The sequence below is a fragment of the Balaenoptera borealis genome (genome assembly GCF_965194805.1).
Source record: "Balaenoptera borealis genome assembly, chromosome: 3".
NCBI classification, from domain to species: Eukaryota; Metazoa; Chordata; class Mammalia; order Artiodactyla; family Balaenopteridae; genus Balaenoptera; species Balaenoptera borealis.
The window spans coordinates 33,305,151-33,324,458 of NC_138866.1; the positions used below are offsets into that span (position 1 = coordinate 33,305,151).

Sequence of the window (19,308 nt, forward strand, 5' to 3'; positions counted from 1 at the left end):
CTAGAAACCAGCCATTCTTTACTTTATGATTGCTGACCTGGACGCCTCTCATCTTTGGTATAGAATTCTCTTCGATGATGTAAACAAGGATCTCTTCTCAGAGAATCCTTTGGATTTGAAGACCTCCGGGTTCACACCCCCTCTTGGCATCCCATTCTCTGGGCTTCCAGCCCTGCCACCTCTGTAGTTGAAGCAACTGGCAAAACTGGCTTTGGTGTTCTCGTCCCTTCTGCCTTCATGACACTGAGATGTGAACAGGAACATGTGTAGATCTGGGAAATGAGCCAGTAAATCCTAAATAGTGAAGCGGTCTGAGGGTGAGGGGAAGACTTTCAAAACAGCTAACCCTGCCCTCCCACGAACCGCCTCAAAGACTGCTTCCCGAAGAAAACTTCTGGCTCTCATCTCATTTGATCTTAATGCACCTCCTGCTTCAAATGTGTCTCTCTGGCAAACTCTCACTAGCAAAACAGAACTCCTGACCAAGAAATGCTTCCTGGTGCTTGACTTCACTGTTCCTTTCTCCTTTTGATCCCTTGGTCATGGGTCTATTGCCCGCTGGCCTCTGGGCTGAAAATCCTCAACAAGTTCCTCTCCCTTGTGAGATCCACAGCTTTTCAGATGTTTGTGGGCTGTGCCCATTCCCCACTCAACTCTAGTGGCCCGCACCTCACATAACATTTAGGCTTTCTTTAGCTAAATGCTACAGGGTTTGGGTGGTATTTCAATCTTCTACGCTTTTTCTATAAATTAGGCCTTTCATGGCATCTGAACCGTTGCGGGAAGTGGTATATACCCAGCTAAGGGCCATGGATTCTTAAATACTAGGGGGAGTGGGGCACGGGTAGGTGTGTATCCCCTTGTGAATAGAAGCATGTGAAGTTGTGTGTGTTCATACGTGTCTGTGGCTTTGGAATCAAAAACTGAAAGGTCACTAGGACACAAGTATTTTTATCCCAAACTCCCTCCTAAGAGGCAGCAGTGTGCAAATCTAGGATCTCACGGGAGGGGATCTGGCTTCTGTTCCCGGCACCACCACCTCTCACTTGCTGTGTGGCCTTTGGGCAACTCCCTTCTCGCCTTCATGCTTCACTTGCTTGAGGTAGATTAAATGATTCATCACATTAAGACATTTTTAAATACTATGGAAATGCTAATGTTCACAATGTTGATCATCATTGTTAATATTAACCTTGAAGTCACATGGTGACATTTCATGTTTTCAAAGCACTAATTATAACCAACCTGCACCATGCCCCCAAGAGGTGGATTTTTACAGCTGCTCCGCCCACACTCATTTGCACAGGGTCCTACCCAAACCAATGAACATTTAGTTTGAGGTTGGGCTATGCAGGGCTTTGGAGCCAAAGTGTGGACAGAGTCCTGCTAACTTGACCAAACTACCCCAAAGTTTGTGGTTAATGGATTACAAATTTGGGTAATGCTGGACAATAAATTACAACTATAATAATAAAGCTGAAAGTACACACAATTTAAGCAGAAACACCAGTGTTTTTTATCGGAAATGAAAGAAACCATTGATCATAGCAACTGTCTGAGATTAGCAGGGAGCCACATTTTCAAACATCCTGCAGTAAATCCAGAGCAGATCCAGCTGGAAAGCAAGAGTGGAAATAAAACTTGAAAATTCATACCACGCTTTGAAGTCTGCCTCTTTCACAACCATGAGTCCCTGATTCGTCCCAACCATTCTGAGCTCTTCTTGCTTGTTGAATTTATTTTAAAAGAGACACAAGCCACGCACTTGCATATAATCTATCAAATGGACTCCAGCTTTTTGCAGGGATGGTTTGTTAGGGAATATGAATCCCAAAATACCTTCTCTTACACATGAAATCAGCCATCAGTTCTACTGGAATAGAAAGGCTTCCGATACTAAAACTAGAAACCATTCTTGGTTCTAGCAAATACTACTTTTTCCTCTTGTGTTCTTTCCTTGACCCATCCAGGCACTTTTAATTTTTAGTTTTTTAAGGCTATTATCTACCAAAAACTATTACTACAGATAAAAGGATATTAAGTGCCACCCTAGGCTCCTAAAATGGGCGCGTCACCACACTGAAGTGCCTGCTATCCCAGTAAATTATCTGAGGAAGGATAGCCAATGATCTAGGTTGAACGAAGCTTCGATCTTGCACAGGGCCCACTGTCACCGCACGTCAGTCTCACCTACCAACTGTGCCTGGGTGGACGGGGGCTCAGCCAGTCCTTTCTGCTCAAATCCCGGGTGACCTGAGAATAGGACCTGGTGTCTTAGGCCAGCTGGACTGTTAGATCCTTTCTCTACCGATCACTAGAGGCAAAGAGGTGTTCTCTATGACTGAGATCCCATCATCCTTGGCATCTTCGATGACCACGAGGAAGAAATGTCAAGGGCATCTAAGAAACATGTCCTTGGTCACAGAACAGTCACAATAACCTAGTAAGTAACCAGATACTGAACTTCATAATAACCTACATGCCTGAGTTTCTGTCAACAGAGCAAAACACCGAAGAAGAAAATAGTTTGACTCACGGTGCCTGGTCAAGAACAATGTAGATCATAAAGTCAAAAATCCTGATTTCTGCCCTTGGGTTCACAATATAACTTTGGTCAATTTGCATAAGTCTCAGCCGGTCCATTCCCCCACATGAAGAAAAGAATGCTTGTGAAAGGCATGCTGAAAATTGACAAGCACACTTGCACATATGAGGAGTTATTTTAACTAAATAGGAAAAATTCCATTTGCCCTCTCATGCCTTCCCAGGACACAAAGCTTACGGGTAGGAGCAATGTCGGGAGAGTCCTCTGGTGCCCACTTCTCCCTTCTTTGGCTCTCCCAACTGGGAGCTGAATAATTCACTGGGGGAATGAATCCTCAAAGGGAATCAGACCGTGGACCCTAGCAGTGAACGTCGGTCTACATAATCCAAGCAACAACCCAGGCACAAATTTAATAAGGAAAAAAAGCCCCAGCAACACAAAAACAAAGAACTCTCAACTTTACAAACACTGGGAGGGCAACAGCTGGTCAGCCGAGATTAAAGGAGCGTGAGAGAACACCTCCCCATCTCCTGCCTTCTCCTCCCCCGTCGAGGTCCCCGCAGCCAGCCAGGGCTCGCTTTTACAGCCCTGTGCAGATGACCTTGTTCCAGCTAAGATAGGAACTCTTTTGATCTCAGCAGGGGGATGCTCTGGGCCTGCAGCTGGCAGATATTAATAGTACAGGATCCGCTGGTGTGGAAGAGATCTCTCAGTTGGGCCAGGTCACTCGTATCCCCTGCTCTGAGTCAGAGAAGAAGGAACTTCATTTCCCCGCATCAGCCCCTGCTGGGCACTTCTCTCGGGTCAACTCAGATCATTTTCTCACTGGCTGCTCTCGGTCGCTTGTTCTCACCCCGCAACTGTTTTCAAGGGAGCGCTGTTTAAGCCATGCCCTCTGCTCTTGCAGCTGAAATCTATTACAGGACAGGGTGAGCCTTGGGCTCAGCCCATCACAGTGTGTTTCTCACTCTCACCGGCTTGCACACACTTCTCGTGTACATGTTTGTGTGGCAGAGAGGTAGAGAGAGCAAGAGACAGACAGACAAGCCCAGAAGTGTTCACAGAGAGAGAGAGAGAGAGAGACAGCAGTGTGGGGAGAGGGGGCTGTTAGAGGTATGCCGATGTATCAGTGCTAAGATTTCCGAGGATCCTTTCCATTATGTTTAATCTAGGACGACAAGGTCACTCTTCCCACCCTGTAAATCAGAATTTTAAAACCCCATCACCGAGTGAACGCTCCTGACCTTCAGACCCACATCACAATCTTACAGAGTTAGAGCTAGAAAAGACTTCAGCCATCTTATACTCAACCAATCTGTCATTTTAACAGAAAAAGCTGAGGCCCAAAGTGATTAAAAGAGCTGCCCAAGATCACAGAGTTAATAACACAAGGGCAAAGCTGATGATACAATGCATGCTTACAACAACAACAGAGAGATTTATACATTTTAATCATAGCAACATTAACAACCACTGCAATATATTTGAATAGGTATAAGTGTTCTAAGAAATTTTTTTTTTTTTCATTCACTGGTAAGGAACTTCATTATAGGCTTCAGAAAAAAAAATTCTATAGACTCTTTATCTGCTTAGCTATGGAAGGAAAAGATCTAGAAAACTCAACTGCTTCCATTCTCCCTTGGGTTTCATAATAAGAAAAAGTTGTCTACGGATGAGCTGGTAGCTCTCCCTTGGCCATGAACAGGACTTTGCCATTTTTTTGAAGCGGTTACACTGCAGCCACAAAGCAATTTCCTTTATATCTGTTTTGCTCCTCTTCTTTGCTTGAGATAAACCAGGAAGCCAGGACAAAGAAAAGTACTCTTACTTATTGGTTTTCAGATAAGGAAACAAGATATTCTCATCTGGTCTCCTCCTTGGAACTGAATAAATGTGTATGTGTGTAATACTTATAATAATAATTTTTAATCACGTTCATAGGTCTTTATGTGATTCTCATGGTTCACTGTTGTTACAAAGCATTTACTATGGTATTGGTTCAGCATTTATTTACTGCCTACTATGTGCCTAGAACTTTGCTGGTCACTCAGGCACAACATGGATACAAAAAGAATACAAGAGAGTCTGTGGCCTTAATCTGGTGGGGAAACCATGAAAAGTTAATTTTTTTTTTTTTTAATCTTTTCTGTCTATTGCTGATCTGGTAGAAGGGCCACAGAGGAAGAAGAGAGAGTGAGACCAAGGCAGACTGGAACAGGCAAGGAGGTTTTGTGGAAGAGGTGGTCTTTTGTTTTTTGAATTTTATTTTATTTATTTTTTATACAGCAGGTTCTTATTAGTTATCCATTTTATACATATTAGCGTATATATGTCAACCCCAATCTCCCAGTTCATCACACCACCAACCCCCCCACCACCATTTTCCCCCCTTGGTGTCCATACGTGAAGAGGTGTAAACCTCGAAGGAGTGAGGGGATTTGGGAAGAAAAGAAGAGGTAGGAGTGAAAAAGGGAAATGCTGTTCTAACAGGGTGAGCTGTCTGCAGAGGCACGGAGCCAGGGCTCAGGAGAGCAGGCAGAAGGTCAGCATACTTGCTGGAGGAGTTTCACAGAGGGTGAAGAGGAAAGAAAGGACAAAGAGTTAAGAAGCATCAACTTAATCTAGCGTATTTTTGGGGAAACTGATCCACACAAGAGAAAAGAAAAAAACCCTGATTTTCAGCATTTGCTGATTTCCATGGTGTAAATACTTCCACCCTGGTTGACTGCAAGCTAACAAGCCACAAATTCCTGAATATTTTAAAATCAGCTTGTTGATTTTTGCCCATTCTCAGGAAATGGGCTAAAACAATTTCAAGATTCCTGAGTAGGAGAGTGACACAGTGACACAGTGAAGCCAGAAATGCGGAAGTTTAATTTGGTAGTGTAAGATGCACGTGGTAGAGGCTGGAGTTGGGAAGGCCATTTTGGAATGTATTAACATAATCCAAGTGTGAGTTTTTAATAAGTCAGCTGATCACAATACAACTTACAAAAAAGAGGGGACAGATATATTTGGAAAGGACAACCAAGTAGACTTGATGATGAAAGAAGTGTCTGGAGGGAACGAAAATTGACGATTCAGCTTTTCAGCGGGAAAGACAATGCATCACTGAGTGTGGAAATAGGGTACACAGAGCACTCTACAGTTGTTATAAATAAGTAATTCGTGTTCACTCTGAAAAACACTGCTGAGAAGCAGGGATGTGCTCCTTGCAATTTTTGAGACCATAAACCAAGGCCAATCCATGGAAAACCACCTGGGCAGTTAGGAGCCTTGCTAGCCCTAGAGGTCACATATATTCCATCACGAATAACTCTCAGAAAATGGAAAGTGCAGAGGGGCCTGGAACAGCTATGCTCATCCACCCAGGCCCACAGCATTCTGCCCTGAAAGAAATCAGACTACAAGTACCAGAACTCAGAAATGTCAAGTAAGAACTTTCAGTAAAACTAGAAACCACCCACTGGCTCAGTGGTGTAATTCCCCTAGCTACATAAACCAGAGCCAGTCTGACCTTTGCTAGCATGGGAGGGTGGAGAAAATTTTGCAGATTTACCAACGTGGCTAGTTTTTCTTAATCCTTCTGTAAAGCTGATTGGGAACGCCACATCTCCAGTACATGATCCTGGTGTACACTTTTAGCCAGTCCAAAAGTACCCAGCACAAACAAAATGTTAAATTGCTGTGGGACCATGGGTAAAGCCAACATTTGAGCATCAGTCTCAAAAACAAAGTCATTTAGCAGTTCACCAGCCCTCATACTGAGGGACCCAAAAGAACCTACAGAGGAGTGACGAGCCTTCGGTGGAGGTGATAGACGCCTGTGAAGATGATTCACTCAGGTGAGAAAGGAAGCTCACTTATAGAGACAGAGCAAACACACTCTCCAAATATAAGGGATCAGATGCCAGGAAAGGTGGCCAAGCCTATATCGCCAGGCTCCGGCTGGGTTCACTGGCCAGGGCCTGTTAGCTGTGTGTCTCAGTTCTCAGCAGAAGGCAGAGAGGCGGTGGCGGAGCTGTATGTCAGTGTCAAGTTTCAGCCCCTCTAAGACAGATCCCTTACCTTCAGACAGGGACAAATCATCAGCTGGAGACACCAGGTCTGCCTGAGAAGCTAGGGCTCCACTCAGATGGGTTGTAATTTGATTCGTCAAGATAACCTGTGAACAGACAAGGAGAAGGCGGAGGGAAGGGAGAAGAGAGAAGACCAAATTAATTATTAGAGCTATCAAAAGGCTGTGGTTTAGGGGAAGACTGATAAGTACGCAGGTAGGAAAACCCCAGCTCTGACTTTCATCAGTTTTATCTTTAGGCCAGAACTATCTGGCAAAGCCTCTAGGTCACTCAAATCACAGAAGACCGAGGAAACAGACTGACTTTTTTCAGAGCTTAAACCACTAATCAATTCTTTCTAAATGTTGAGTAAATTGGGACAGAGAAGTGTCGCCATATTACCTGAATAATAGAAGGCCAACCAGAGAATTAAGATGAATACGTGCACATTTTATCATTTTTAAATTATATTCACAACATACAATATGACTAGCACCGAAGAAAAGCAATAATTTAACATCTGGATGCCTGGGGCTTCTTCCCTTGTTAACTAGAAAGTCAGAATTTTATTTCCAAATTTGTGAAATTAGAATAAAATTCATCTCTAAAGGAATAGCACTCTTCTTCTTTTCAGTAAGTCGAATTCTAACAAAAGAATTCCAAAGTCTCACTATGTATTTAAAACACAAATTAATAGAATCCAACCTATACAAAATAAAGTTCATAACATTTAACATTCCTAGAAAGGACTGTAAAATTACCTAATCCACATGATTTATTTCCACACAATATTTTTACATGTGGTTCCATCAAGAAATTATTCTTTTCCTTAAAAATCCTCATTTATAAAATTTACTCTATTGTTTAGAAACCTAAAGGAAGAACAAAACACAGATTCTCTCCTGGAAAACCGCAGCAAGACTAACGTCACAATCATTTCCCAAGATTTGAGGTGTTCCCATCGTGGGCATCTTGGTGAACCATCTTGGTACCTCAGAGGAAACGTAACTTCTGAAAAACTAGGCATTTGGTACCTGGAATATGCAACTAGCCAAATCGTCGTGGTCTGTCCCAAGGGTCAGCTATGGTTTTGCTGCCACCCTGATTGGAGCAGAAATGGAAATTGTCTCCATTCTTTATTGTCCAGCTTTTCAGCCACACCTCTGTCACTGTCTCTTGAATGGACCAATGACACGTTATAAATCCTATGCCAATGGCAGCTTAATTGGGGGCTGAGAGGGGAGCACGATGGCAGGGTCAGGTAAAGAAATGAAGTACTCTATTAACAAAGACAGCCTGTCCAAGGTCTTTGTGTGTCAACTAGGCTCGTGTGAATCCCCAGCTACTCTGCAGTGATGACCGGATATTGCAGTATTCCACTGAGTATTTGCTAATCCTATCCTTCCTATTCTTTTGTATTGCTCATTTTCATCTGGACTGGTAAGAATCACATATGATAAGTCTTTCAATTAAAATGGCTGGAAATGGCCAAATAATAGCCTGCTCTTTTAAGAAATAAATACTCATATTCAGGAGCCAGAATAAGGAATTATGTTCATTTTCCTCTTTATTATATAGGGTACAGGCTTTGGAGTTCAATAAAACTGGGTTCAAATTCTGACTGTGACACTGTGAACTTTGGGAAAGTTACTTGAATCTTTGAGCTTCATCTATTCATAGGTAAAATAACACCTATCTTATAGAACTGTTATGAGAATTGAATGAGATAATCAATGTAAGGTATTTAATATAGTGTCTGGCACGTGATAAATATCCAGTAAATGTAAGCCATTGTTGTTGCTATTATTTCCTTCAGAAGAATGTTATATAGGTTAATAAATTACTAATAAAGTATATACCACATGCTTCAGATAATTGGATCTAACAACAGAACATGAAATCACAATTTTCTACATCAGGATATACTTCAGTACCTGATCATTTCCACCGGTCTTAGTCCTTCCTAAGCTTTACTTAGTTGCAAAGAATTTGTGTAAAAATCTCAGTAAGAAAACGATAGTAATTATTTAAAGCAAGGCCAGTAAGAAACCGGCATTGTTTTGAGAATACCACGTGATTTTTCTACCAGTGAAGAAAATAATGTATCTGTCATAGTTTAAAAAAAAAAAAAAGTGAAGCTTCAGGAGATCTAGACATGTAAGCTCTATTTTGGGGGGAATTCTTCTAAAAGGTGGTTTGGTGAAAATGACGAGAACACTAGTGATATAGTAACAGTAATGAGAAAAATAATTATTGAATACCAACCATGCAAAGCATGTCACCATGTACACAGGGGAAAATAAAGAGGTGAAGGCTCTGTGTGCCTTCTCTAGAAACTTGCAAGTTAAAAGATAAGACATTTACTAAGATATTCAGACCAATTTTTCTCAATTGTATTGTTGTTATTTCCCTGGTCCTACAATGGAAACTTATACTGAGATGATGGCTTTATTGTACATAGCTAATAAGATGATACCCTGCTGAGCCTAAAACCAAACTACAGATGTGCCTCCAAAGATACCCACCCCCAGTGCCACTTCCAATTGCAAGAGTAGATGGAGAAGAAACCATTTGCACTCTCCAATGGCAAAAGAACAAGCTCCTAAGTGGTTTTGCTAATAATCCACTCCCTTTTTATTGAGTCTGAAAGCCAAATTGCTGAAGGGATACATAGCAACCAAACTCAGGGGGTTGCTCTTGCTGAATTGTTGTGATTTTCTAAATCTGTGGTCAGCAAAATGATAAAATGGAAATATTTCCAAATAGCATTGATTACAAATAATCATGACTTGGGCAGAAGCCTATAGATGTGTTGTCCTCTGAGGCAAACTGGAGACGTGAAAACTACACTCCTAAAATAACTTATCAAATACTATTACACGTTATAAACAGAGTCTTAACGCTATCTGCTTTCTGAAAATGAGTTCTGACTGACACTTTAGAGGGTCTTTCGGGCTGCTTTGCTCCACTGGAAAGATGAAGGCTTCCGACACTTGGTACTAAATTTGTGCAAGAGCAGTGTGCACAATGATTAGGCTGAGGGCTTTGGAGTCAAACAAACATGAGTTCAGATCCTGGGTTCCACCACTTACTAACTATGTGATGTTGAGCAAGTTTCACAACTCTCTGGGTATAATTCTTTTTTTTTTTTTTTTTTTTAAACATCTTTATTGAAGTATAATTGCCTTACAATGGTGTGTTAGCTTCTGCTTTATAACAAAGTGAATCAGTTATACATATACAATATGTTCCCATTTCTCTTCCCTCATGCATCTCCCTCCCTCCCACCCTCCCCATCGCACCCCTCTAGGTGGTCACAAAGCACGGAGCTGATCTCCCTGTGCTATGCGGCTGCTTCTCTGGGTATAATTCTTAACTCACAGGGTTTTGAGGATTAAACTGGATAAAGCATATAAAGTCCTGAGCATAGTGTCTGGCCAATGGGAAATGCTTAAATGTTAACCTCCATCATTGTCGTTGCTGATTTTACACCTTGCTTGTTTAGAAAGAAAACCCATGCCTGATTCCCTTTTGTACAACATATAGTACACTGATGACAAAGAACAAATATTTGCCGGTGATATGCTCAAAACGCATAAAAATTTAATTGAAAGTGCATGCTATTTTTGCCATTTCTCTAAAAGTATGACTTATTAAAAACATACAGGGGCTTCCCTGGTGGCGCAGTGGTTGAGAATCTGCCTGCCAATGCAGGGGACACGGGTTCGAGCCCTGGTCTGGGAAGATCCCACATGCCGCGGAGCAACTAGGCCTGTGAGCCACAATTACCGAGCCTGCGCATCTGGAGCCTGTGCTCCACAACAAGAGAGGCCGCGATAGTGAGAGGCCCGCACACCGCAATGAAGAGTGGCCCCCGCTTGCCGCAACTAGAGAAAGCCCTCGCACAGAAACGAAGACCCAATACAGCCATAAATACATAAATAAATAAATAAAACATACAACACACCCCATCCCCCTTCCTGCTACTACCATCAATTTCAAATCCAAAGGCTAGAGTGAGATTCTTGGACTAAGGGGAAATTTTGCTTTTGTTTTTTCGATGGTAGTGATTACATCTTTACATCTGAAGCCAGGAGAAAATGGAATTCAGCTTAGTTTACTCTTCAGGCAAGAGAAGACCATCTACCTACTGAGGGGAAACAGGCAGCCCTCTACATTGGGCTTTGTATGCAACTTTGTATATGGGGAGACCACTTACTCCCAGGGCTTCCTTGCAAAGCCGGCAGGTTGTAGGATGCTTCAGGTACACATGAATAGGAAATGACTCCTCATATCATGTCACATATACCTTGAGTCTCATTTTTAGTGCTCCCCTCCCAAGGCAAAATGGGGGGGGGGGGATCCTACGTTTGCCCCTGGGTTCTAAGTTTCCCTTGCATCATTCAACTTCCCTAAATGCATCCTACTCGACCCTTCTGTGTACTGTAGTTCAACACCTAAGCTCAGTTCAAGGGAACAATGAAGCTCTCAAAGAAGAAGAAACTTCAGAGTACAGATTCATAAATAACCTAATAGGCCCTGCCTTCAGAGAGAGCAGGGCTTCTCTTATAAGCTAGAGAGGAGATGGGAAAACAGGAAGCAGTTAAAGACCAGAAGAACTAGTAAGGCAGATGGTTGGGAATGAATGTCATTTTGGTCAGAAGGCAGAAGGTCCTGGGGATGAAAACCTAGCCAACACACAAACAAACAAAAACATATGACTCTTTTCCACTAAGTATCAAAAAGGCAGCTTCCGAAAGCAAATAGCTAGAGGTTAAGGGGGAAGGAGCAGAATACACTGGTCGGAAGAAGCGTCAGCCTCCAGGGTCAGGGGACTGGTGAGCTGGAGTCCACTGACCAATTGAGCCTGACTCTCCACTAATCTCTGTGTCCATTGTGGACCACCTGCCTTCAGCTGGCACAGCTTTCTTCAGCTACTCTAGGACCAGACTAATTTAGGCTATACCCACACCCCATGCATGCCTCCTGCTCCTGGTCCAAAGTAAATCCTGCCTTAAGGGGCCTCTGTATGCGTCTAGTCTGATCTACCCTACATTGAAGTATTAAAGAAGAATCTCTGTTGGGAGCTCCATGAGCAGCCACTTAGTATATTCCAGCCCAGTGGAAAATGGTGGAGAGAAGAGAAAGTGGGACAGCCCTGGAGAAATCAAAGTGGGGAACTGTCAGGCCTAAGGGTCCAGCTTTTGATAAAGAGCCTCCTTTTATTTGACCCTTGGGAGGTGACAAAGAGGGAGTTTGTGGTCAATCAGGAATAGAATAAGTTGGAATGGGATATCTGGCCCTGTTCGGTCAGCAGAAGAGAGTTTCACGGTCAACAAAACAATAACTCAATATTTATAAGTCAGATTCTTTTAAGGACCTAAGAATATGGCACATGCCCTCATTCAGCTTTCTGTGGGGGCAGATGAGAGGCAAATTTTATAATCCCCGCCTTCCAGGGAGTGAACTAGAGTCATCTGCCTGAGATTAATAGTCTAGATAAGAAAGGGGGTCTGCAGGCCTCCCTGCCCACTCTCCCTCCTAAGACAGCACTGGGCAGAGGAAAGAAGAGCCAGGAACTCTCTGCCCAGAGCCACGGGCAGGTCCAGGCCTTGACGCCCTGGTCTCCAGAACTCAATCTAATATAAGTAACGAACAAAGGGATCTAACACCTAGAAATACATTAAAAGATTATGAAAATGCTACATTGTAATAAGCCCAATCTTGTGACAAGAGTCCTTTCATACTCTGACGTTAATAAATAACCATAAACCAAGTAGCTTCAGCTTCTACGAAAGTGTCAAGCATTTGAGGCAATCCTAGCTGAATTCTGCCAGTCTTTTTAGTGGCTTTCGGTGGCTTCAGATGCATGTGGCTTGTCACTTCCGAAACCCATAGGAGGCTTGAAAACTAAAGCTCTTCATGTTCTTGGTGCGACAGAGTTTAAGGATTCCTGGGCTAGAGGAATCATGAGGCAACCTCAGGCATCTCGGGGGCATTTTTATGCCCAGAAGGACGTCTGCTTTCTCCTCCCTCCCGCCCATTCCCTGCTAGAAACCTGCTACAGCCTAACACAGAGAATCAGAGAAGTCTCAAGACCACTTTAACTAGGCCTGAAGGGGTAGGTGCGGTGATTGTCCTGATACTCACAGCTCCCAAGGAAACAGGCAGCCCACTGGATAACCTGGCCAGGCAGAGAAAGTTGAGTGACAGAGAGAGACCTCAGGGCTGCCTCTGCCCACAAACTGCCTACCTGCTGTCAAATCTAGCACTCTCAGATTGACAGGGCTCTGAACTGTAATGGAACAGAACTTTTTGTAAAAGAATATACATGTATGCACATATATAGATGTATAACCGAATCGCTTTGCTGTACACCTGAAACTAACACAATATTGTAAATCAACTACACTTCAATGAAAAAAAATAAAGTGACTGTAACCAAACCTTTCTCCAAATACGAAAAAAAACAATATGACAGGGCTCTGCTTTTCATAGGTTTTGAAGGCATAGTTATTATTATTGGGTTGGCCAAAAAGTTTGTTCGGATTTTTCCGTAAGATCTTATTTTTATACCAATATTATTTCAGTATAAAAAAAACGATCTATCTGCTAAAGGTACACTTTTTTTAAATGTTACTTTTGGTATCTAAAATGATCCTAATTGCCAGGTACGACAGGGATGGAGCCTTTCTATCTAAACACAGGCCTTGAATAAGTCAGAAATTCTGAGTTTTAATCCTGGTTCGGTTAAGGGTTACTGAATGTCTTGCTCTTAAGGAGACAGAGGCCGGAATTTTCCTGTGAGAAATTGGTAAGGTTCATTGAGTCCTTTCATCACCAAGGCTTGAGAGAAAGGCCCTGGAGTGGTTTTCACCATCCTCTCCTCATGCTTCCCAACCATGACGGTGTCTGCCCCAACCCATCTGCTGAATAGGAGCCGGGAGTCGGAGGGAAATGGGGGATGGGGAGAAGAAAACAGGCGAGGGCGAGAGGCAGAGGTAGAAGGCCAAGAAGAGCGAGAGGGGTGCTCTGGGTGCAGTGTGGGAACAGGGTAACTCCCCCCAAAAGCAGGTGTAGACAGCTATACTCGCAGACTCACACCTCTCCCCTGACTATTCCCCACCTCCTCCCTTCCGGTCACTTCCAGCTTTGAAAGGAAATATCCAATATTTGAGGAAAAGTCAGACCAAATATTTTGGAGTCTGAGTATCACAAATCTGGTTTTCCTATTCACTGGCTTAGTTTTGCCAAGCTCTGGAAAATTATAAATCATTCCATTATGAAAAAAAAAAACCGTTTTTCTTTAGCTTCAGCCCAGAGAATATCAACTGTCAGCTCTAGAATAAAGAACTGATAGGGGTTTAGTATTCCAGCCTGCTATTGCCATCTTGAAGGTCTGCGTGACAACTGTTTTCTGGGAAAATCTGAAAGGCTATGGGGGATTTTCCTTTCGAAATATTTGTGGTAAAAGGACCAAACTTCAATTTGGCTTGAAGAAAACATTATTGTGGAAGTTAGGAAGCCTGCCTTTTATTTCTGGCTCTGTCACTAACCTGCTGTGCAATTTTGGGAAAGGCTCCTAACCTCTCCGTACCTAAGAGTGAGTCCATAAAAGACATGAAGAAAATGAGTGTATTATGACCATAAAGGTAGCAGCCCTCTATGAAAAATGTTTCAAACCACGTTAGTATTAGTGTTGTACTTAAAATTCCACCACTATCATTGATTCTCATCATGTCCAACCTTAGGAAATCCATCCTACATAGAACCAATTGGCAGTGCCTGAGGAAGATAGGAGGGGAAAAAAGAATAAGGGAGATAACTTTAAATAATTTTGTGTTTATGGTGAGGATACTTTCAATCTTGATAAAATCCACACCTCTTATAACAGACCTGAAGAAACAAACCTCTGTTGTAGATTTCATTGTGAAATTCACAGGTAAAGCTAGTAGGAGAGTCCTTAAAGAAGATATTGGCCCAGTATGAGGCAACATAGATGGAGGAAGAGAAAAGAATCTCCTCGGCTTTGCACAAATACACACTCACTCAATCACAAAGGGATGGATAATAATACTGCTTCCACCTCATTGTAGCCATTGCCTCGGCCACCGTTTAGAGACAATGCATTGAGGTAGAACTGTGTCTGCCATTTTGGCCAAAAGAAACACACAAGCAAACAGCGTGGCACCACAGGGTGGCTTTCTCCTTGGCCTACTTCTCCCGGGGTACGCATGCAAGAGGATGTAGTGGAAACCCTGGGCCGGCAGCTATTGTGCCGTAGATGTAGGCGTGAAGCGCTCAGGTTCCACTGTCGGCTCGCTGTTCCACTGGCCCCAGTGGGGCTGAGGTTAACACGTGTTGGTTCCGGGCCTCAGATGGGGCGACAGCTGTAATGGGGCCACAAACAGCAGGCTGGTGTGCTGTTTCCACCTTCAACCCAACCTCGGCGGCATCCTGTCAGTGATGTGAGGCCCACTGCAGGAAACAACACGCACCACTGGTGAACTGCGACCGTGCACTCACAGTGGCTTCAAATGGTGCATACTCCAACTGTGGGCAGTTCTGCAGTTAGCACGGGGACAAAAAAGTCTCTGGTCAGCCAGGGCTCGGAAAAGAACAAGGCCAATTGTCAGATGACTCTGAGGTTCACGGACATGGAAGAAACGTTCCTACCACCCTTCACTGCACTGTACCTTTCCCGTGGCCTAGTGGCTTCTGTGTACAGTTTGTTTGGTTGTCTTCGCCCACACCCTTACTGCCCACTGAGCCCCACAAAAAGGCAGGGGAGGTGAATTTCCAGCAACCCCCTGAGTTTCTGCTGACCTTTTTAGGTGTTTTTGTTACTTGGTGGTGCTTTCTATTCACGTGTACGCCTGGCCTCTGGGGATTCCCCTCCCTTTGATTTGCAAAGAGGATTAGAAAGACACAGCTTTGTGATCTGTCCATCACAGAAGGCTGCTATTAACTGATTTCCCCTCCTTAGACTCATTCGAGACCAAGAAAACACTTCTGTTGAGTCACTTGCTCCCTGGGAATCTGAAAATATGGTTCTTGGGGGAGTCCAGCCTGATAAACACCGACCTGGCTACTCTCCAGCCCCACCACACTGTTAGTGGCTCACAGGAGGGCGGAGCTGAAGCCCAGAGGGGCCTCTGAGAAACCTCCAAAGGGGGATGCGCCAACAGTGGTCTGACTCCTTGTTTCTCTATTTCACGGAGGCAAATGGCAGCCTAACCAAGGGCTCTCCAAACTCAGTCACTGGATGTGTGCATTCAACTCTATCTCCAGAGTGAATCTGTGGCATAAAATGGGAGCAAAGGTCACTCACTATCTGTTCAAAAGGAGGTCAAAAGGTCTGCCTAGGAACAAATTTCCAAGGCAGCAGCCTCATCAGATATGCTCTTGAACAAAACTATTTATTTGACGTCCTCAAGGAAGGGATATTGTGTAAGGTGTTATTTAAAAACAAAAGGTGGGGGGAGGTTGGGAGCTGAAGCAATGTTGTCTAGGTCTATACTTAAATACATGATATCAATAAAAGCAAACAATAATCAACTTCGATTAAACAGAGTCAACATAGGAGAGACACAAGAAGAATAGGCCCAGAACAAATACATTAAAACGGCTAAATATTTACATGGTGAGTAGGAACGGACTTCCTTCCATGGCAATGCCCTTGGAGTGGAGGTCTCCCATCATGGCCACTAACAAGCCAACTACCGATCACAGGCTATAGGCCCATAAAACAGATACCCTGGCCCGGGGCAGATCACACTCAGTGCCAGATGACAAATAGGTTTGCAGTCTCCAATACCCACTCTGGTGGCTTGGGACTGGCCACCTGGAGCACCGACCCAAGAGGAAATGTGAGGTGGTGTCAGACCTCCGAGTTGCTACAGAGGATGGTGAGGCACATGTGCTGCTAAACTTGCCCAATATCACGTGAGTGCCATCCTGAAATCCTTCCTTCCTCACTTTCAGTTGTTCACCTATCATCATGTTCACCTCTCATCTGACGTCATTAACAAGAACGATCATGCCATTTTCCACGAGTATGATACTTCATATTTTTCAGAGTTTGTTCACAGAACGGTCTTAGCTGACCCTACCTACGTAGTGAGGGAAGCTGAAAAATAACTGAGGCACCTGTTGTGTGTTAGAAGGGTGGGCTCTGCAGTCAAACCTCCTGTGTTTCTATCTCAGTTCTACCACCTACTGGCTGGATAGTTTCATCAGGTAGGATACTTAATCTCTCTCTGCCTTTCTTCAACTCTGTAATTGGGACAACAATCATAGCTATTGTGGGGATAAATGAGTTGGCATATAAAGCACTTAAGACAGTGCCTAATACCTAACAGGTGCCTAATAAATATTAGCTCTTTATTCTATCCACTTCAGTTTTCCCAGTGAAAAAACTGAGGCTTGAGACCTCTATATTCTATCTCTGTATCTCTCGTGGTTCGCTCACTCGGGCTAAGTGCCCCAAGTCTGAAATATCCTCCTTTACTCTTCTTTAAGTTTCCACCTTTCCGGGGCCAGTTCAAATCTTACCTCTTCCATGAAATGTTTCCTAACTATGCTGGCTGCCACTGACTTCTCAGTTCTGGATATTCCCACTCTAGAATCAGTACCAAGTAATTCAGTACGAGAATTTTTCTCTAGTTATGTCATCTGTGTTATTCTTATCTTTCTACCTACAGTGTAAATGTTATGAGATTTTATGTGTTTCTAAAGGAGGGAAGGGAGAAGGGGGGAAACTAACATCTACTGAGCACTTCCTATGTATCAGACCCTGTACCAAGTACTTTACATACATTAGCTCATTTCATCCTCACACCTCAGTGGAGTAAACATTATTATCTTCATTTTGAAGATGAGGAAACTGAGGTTTACAGAAGTTGAGCAATTTTCTCAGACCAAATAGCACGTAGAAGAGCCGGATTCAAACCAGATCTGTCTGGCCCTGTAGCCTACACTGGTTCTACCACATAAAAGGCTCTCAACGTGAAAACTCACAGCCTTGTGGATCTGTGTTGATTAATTTCTTCAGAGCAAGGCATTTGCTGACATCAGACTGACCAAGTTCTGTGCTGTTTAATAAAAAATCACATGTAAAGGAAAACTGTTCAAAACATTTAAGAATAAGACAAACTTTCAGTAGCAAGAAGAAACCAGTTGACTGTTAGATTGCTGTCTGGTAGAGTTGGAAACATTGAGTCTTCAGGCCAGGGAGGAACCATGCTCTAGCAGGTATGGCAAGAGAAAGGACACAGACTCCTGGAGTCTATTTCTGTCTTGGCCACTAACCCCTTTGCTAATATTTTCACTTCTGCTAAAATGTGATGACAAGAGTTTCAGAAGAAAGGTTGCCACATAAGAGCAGAATAAGAACAGGCAGTTAGCTGGTTAAAAGTGGTAAAGCCACAAACAACATCGGGATCTAGAACAGGAGTTCACAGCTGGGACAAATTCCATTTAGGCATTTGTCTTTCCAGCTTCACTTCAACTCGTAGAGAGCAGCACTGGGTATGGAGCAATCCTTAAATCTAAATGATAATAGTATCTATGGTTGTTTTTTTTTTTACTTTCTTCATTTTTTTTTTAAATTGAAGTACAGTTGACTGACAATGTTGTGTTAGTTTCTGGTGTACAGCAAAGTGATTCAGTTATATACATATTCTTTTCTGGATTCTTTTCCATTATAGTTTATGTTTTTAAATACCCTACAAGGGCTATCTTTAGTTTACTGAGGATCCATGTGAGTCATTCAAGAAGTTTGTTAGGGCTTCCCTGGTGGCACAGTGGTTGGGGATCCGCCTGCCAATGCAGGGGACACGGGTTCGAGCCCTGGTCCGGGAAGATCCCACATGCCGCGGAGCAACTAAGCCCGTGCACCACAACTACTGAGCCTGCGCTCTAGAGCCCAAAAGCCACAACTGCAGATCCCGTGTGCCACAACTACTGAAGCCTGCGTGCCTAGAGCCCGTGCTCTGCAACAAGAGAAGCCACCACAATAAGAAGCCCGCGCACCACAACAAAGAGTAGCCGCCGCTCGCTGCAACTAGAGAAAGCCCGCACACAGCAATGAAGACCCAATGCAGCCAAAAATAAATAATTTAAAAAAAAAAAAAAAGAAGTTTGTTATTTTCCTACTTGAAATGATGTTTGCATCTATTTTCAGACTGGTTACTCCATGCCAGGGTGGTACTAAGTGAGAAACAACGAACTGATTCTTAACATGTTTGGTAATCAATTCATGAAGTGTATTAGTGCCTCTGCATCCTGGAGGCCCCAGTTTTACGGTGAGGACACAGCTGGGATGGAGGTAGTAGGGGCAGAGGTTTGTTCTGGGTCTTTGAAGTCATCCAGCCAAGAGGCTAGGCCTGAAAGGACTGGTGACCTCGGCAGGTTTGTGGCTATTCCTGCAGCCCTTTAAGGTGCATCATGATCCTTTTGCAAAGAAGGACACAGGACCCGTGGGTGGTGGCTGTCATTTCCATATATCTGGAGTCCCACTGAATTCAGGATCCTGGAGCTGTGGGCGAGTCTCGTGGAAGACTTCCTGCTCCCATCAAGGCCTGGGAGGGATCACTGCTGAGAACGCGGGCCCAGGAATGGGAGGCCAAGCAAGCTCTCTTCTGTCTGGTTATTGACAACACAGTGTTCCTTCTCATGGACTCCTCCTGCCCTCCCCAGGACCAC

At 43.6% G+C, this 19,308-nt stretch overlaps 1 protein-coding gene across 10 annotated transcripts in view; it reads right to left on the reverse strand.

The window, feature by feature from the left end:
- RAD51B (RAD51 paralog B) overlaps positions 1–19,308 on the reverse strand; it is a 734,492-nt gene that overhangs the window by 269,199 nt on the left and 445,985 nt on the right. For all 10 annotated transcript variants that reach the window (XR_014242387.1, XR_014242388.1, XR_014242389.1 and 7 more), the window contains one exon: positions 6,614–6,710. Coding sequence is in view for 2 of the 10 variants with exons in the window: in XM_082384412.1 (XP_082240538.1) it covers positions 6,614–6,710 (97 nt within the window). In the remaining 8 variants the exon portion in view is untranslated. The remainder of the gene's footprint in view (positions 1–6,613; positions 6,711–19,308) is intronic.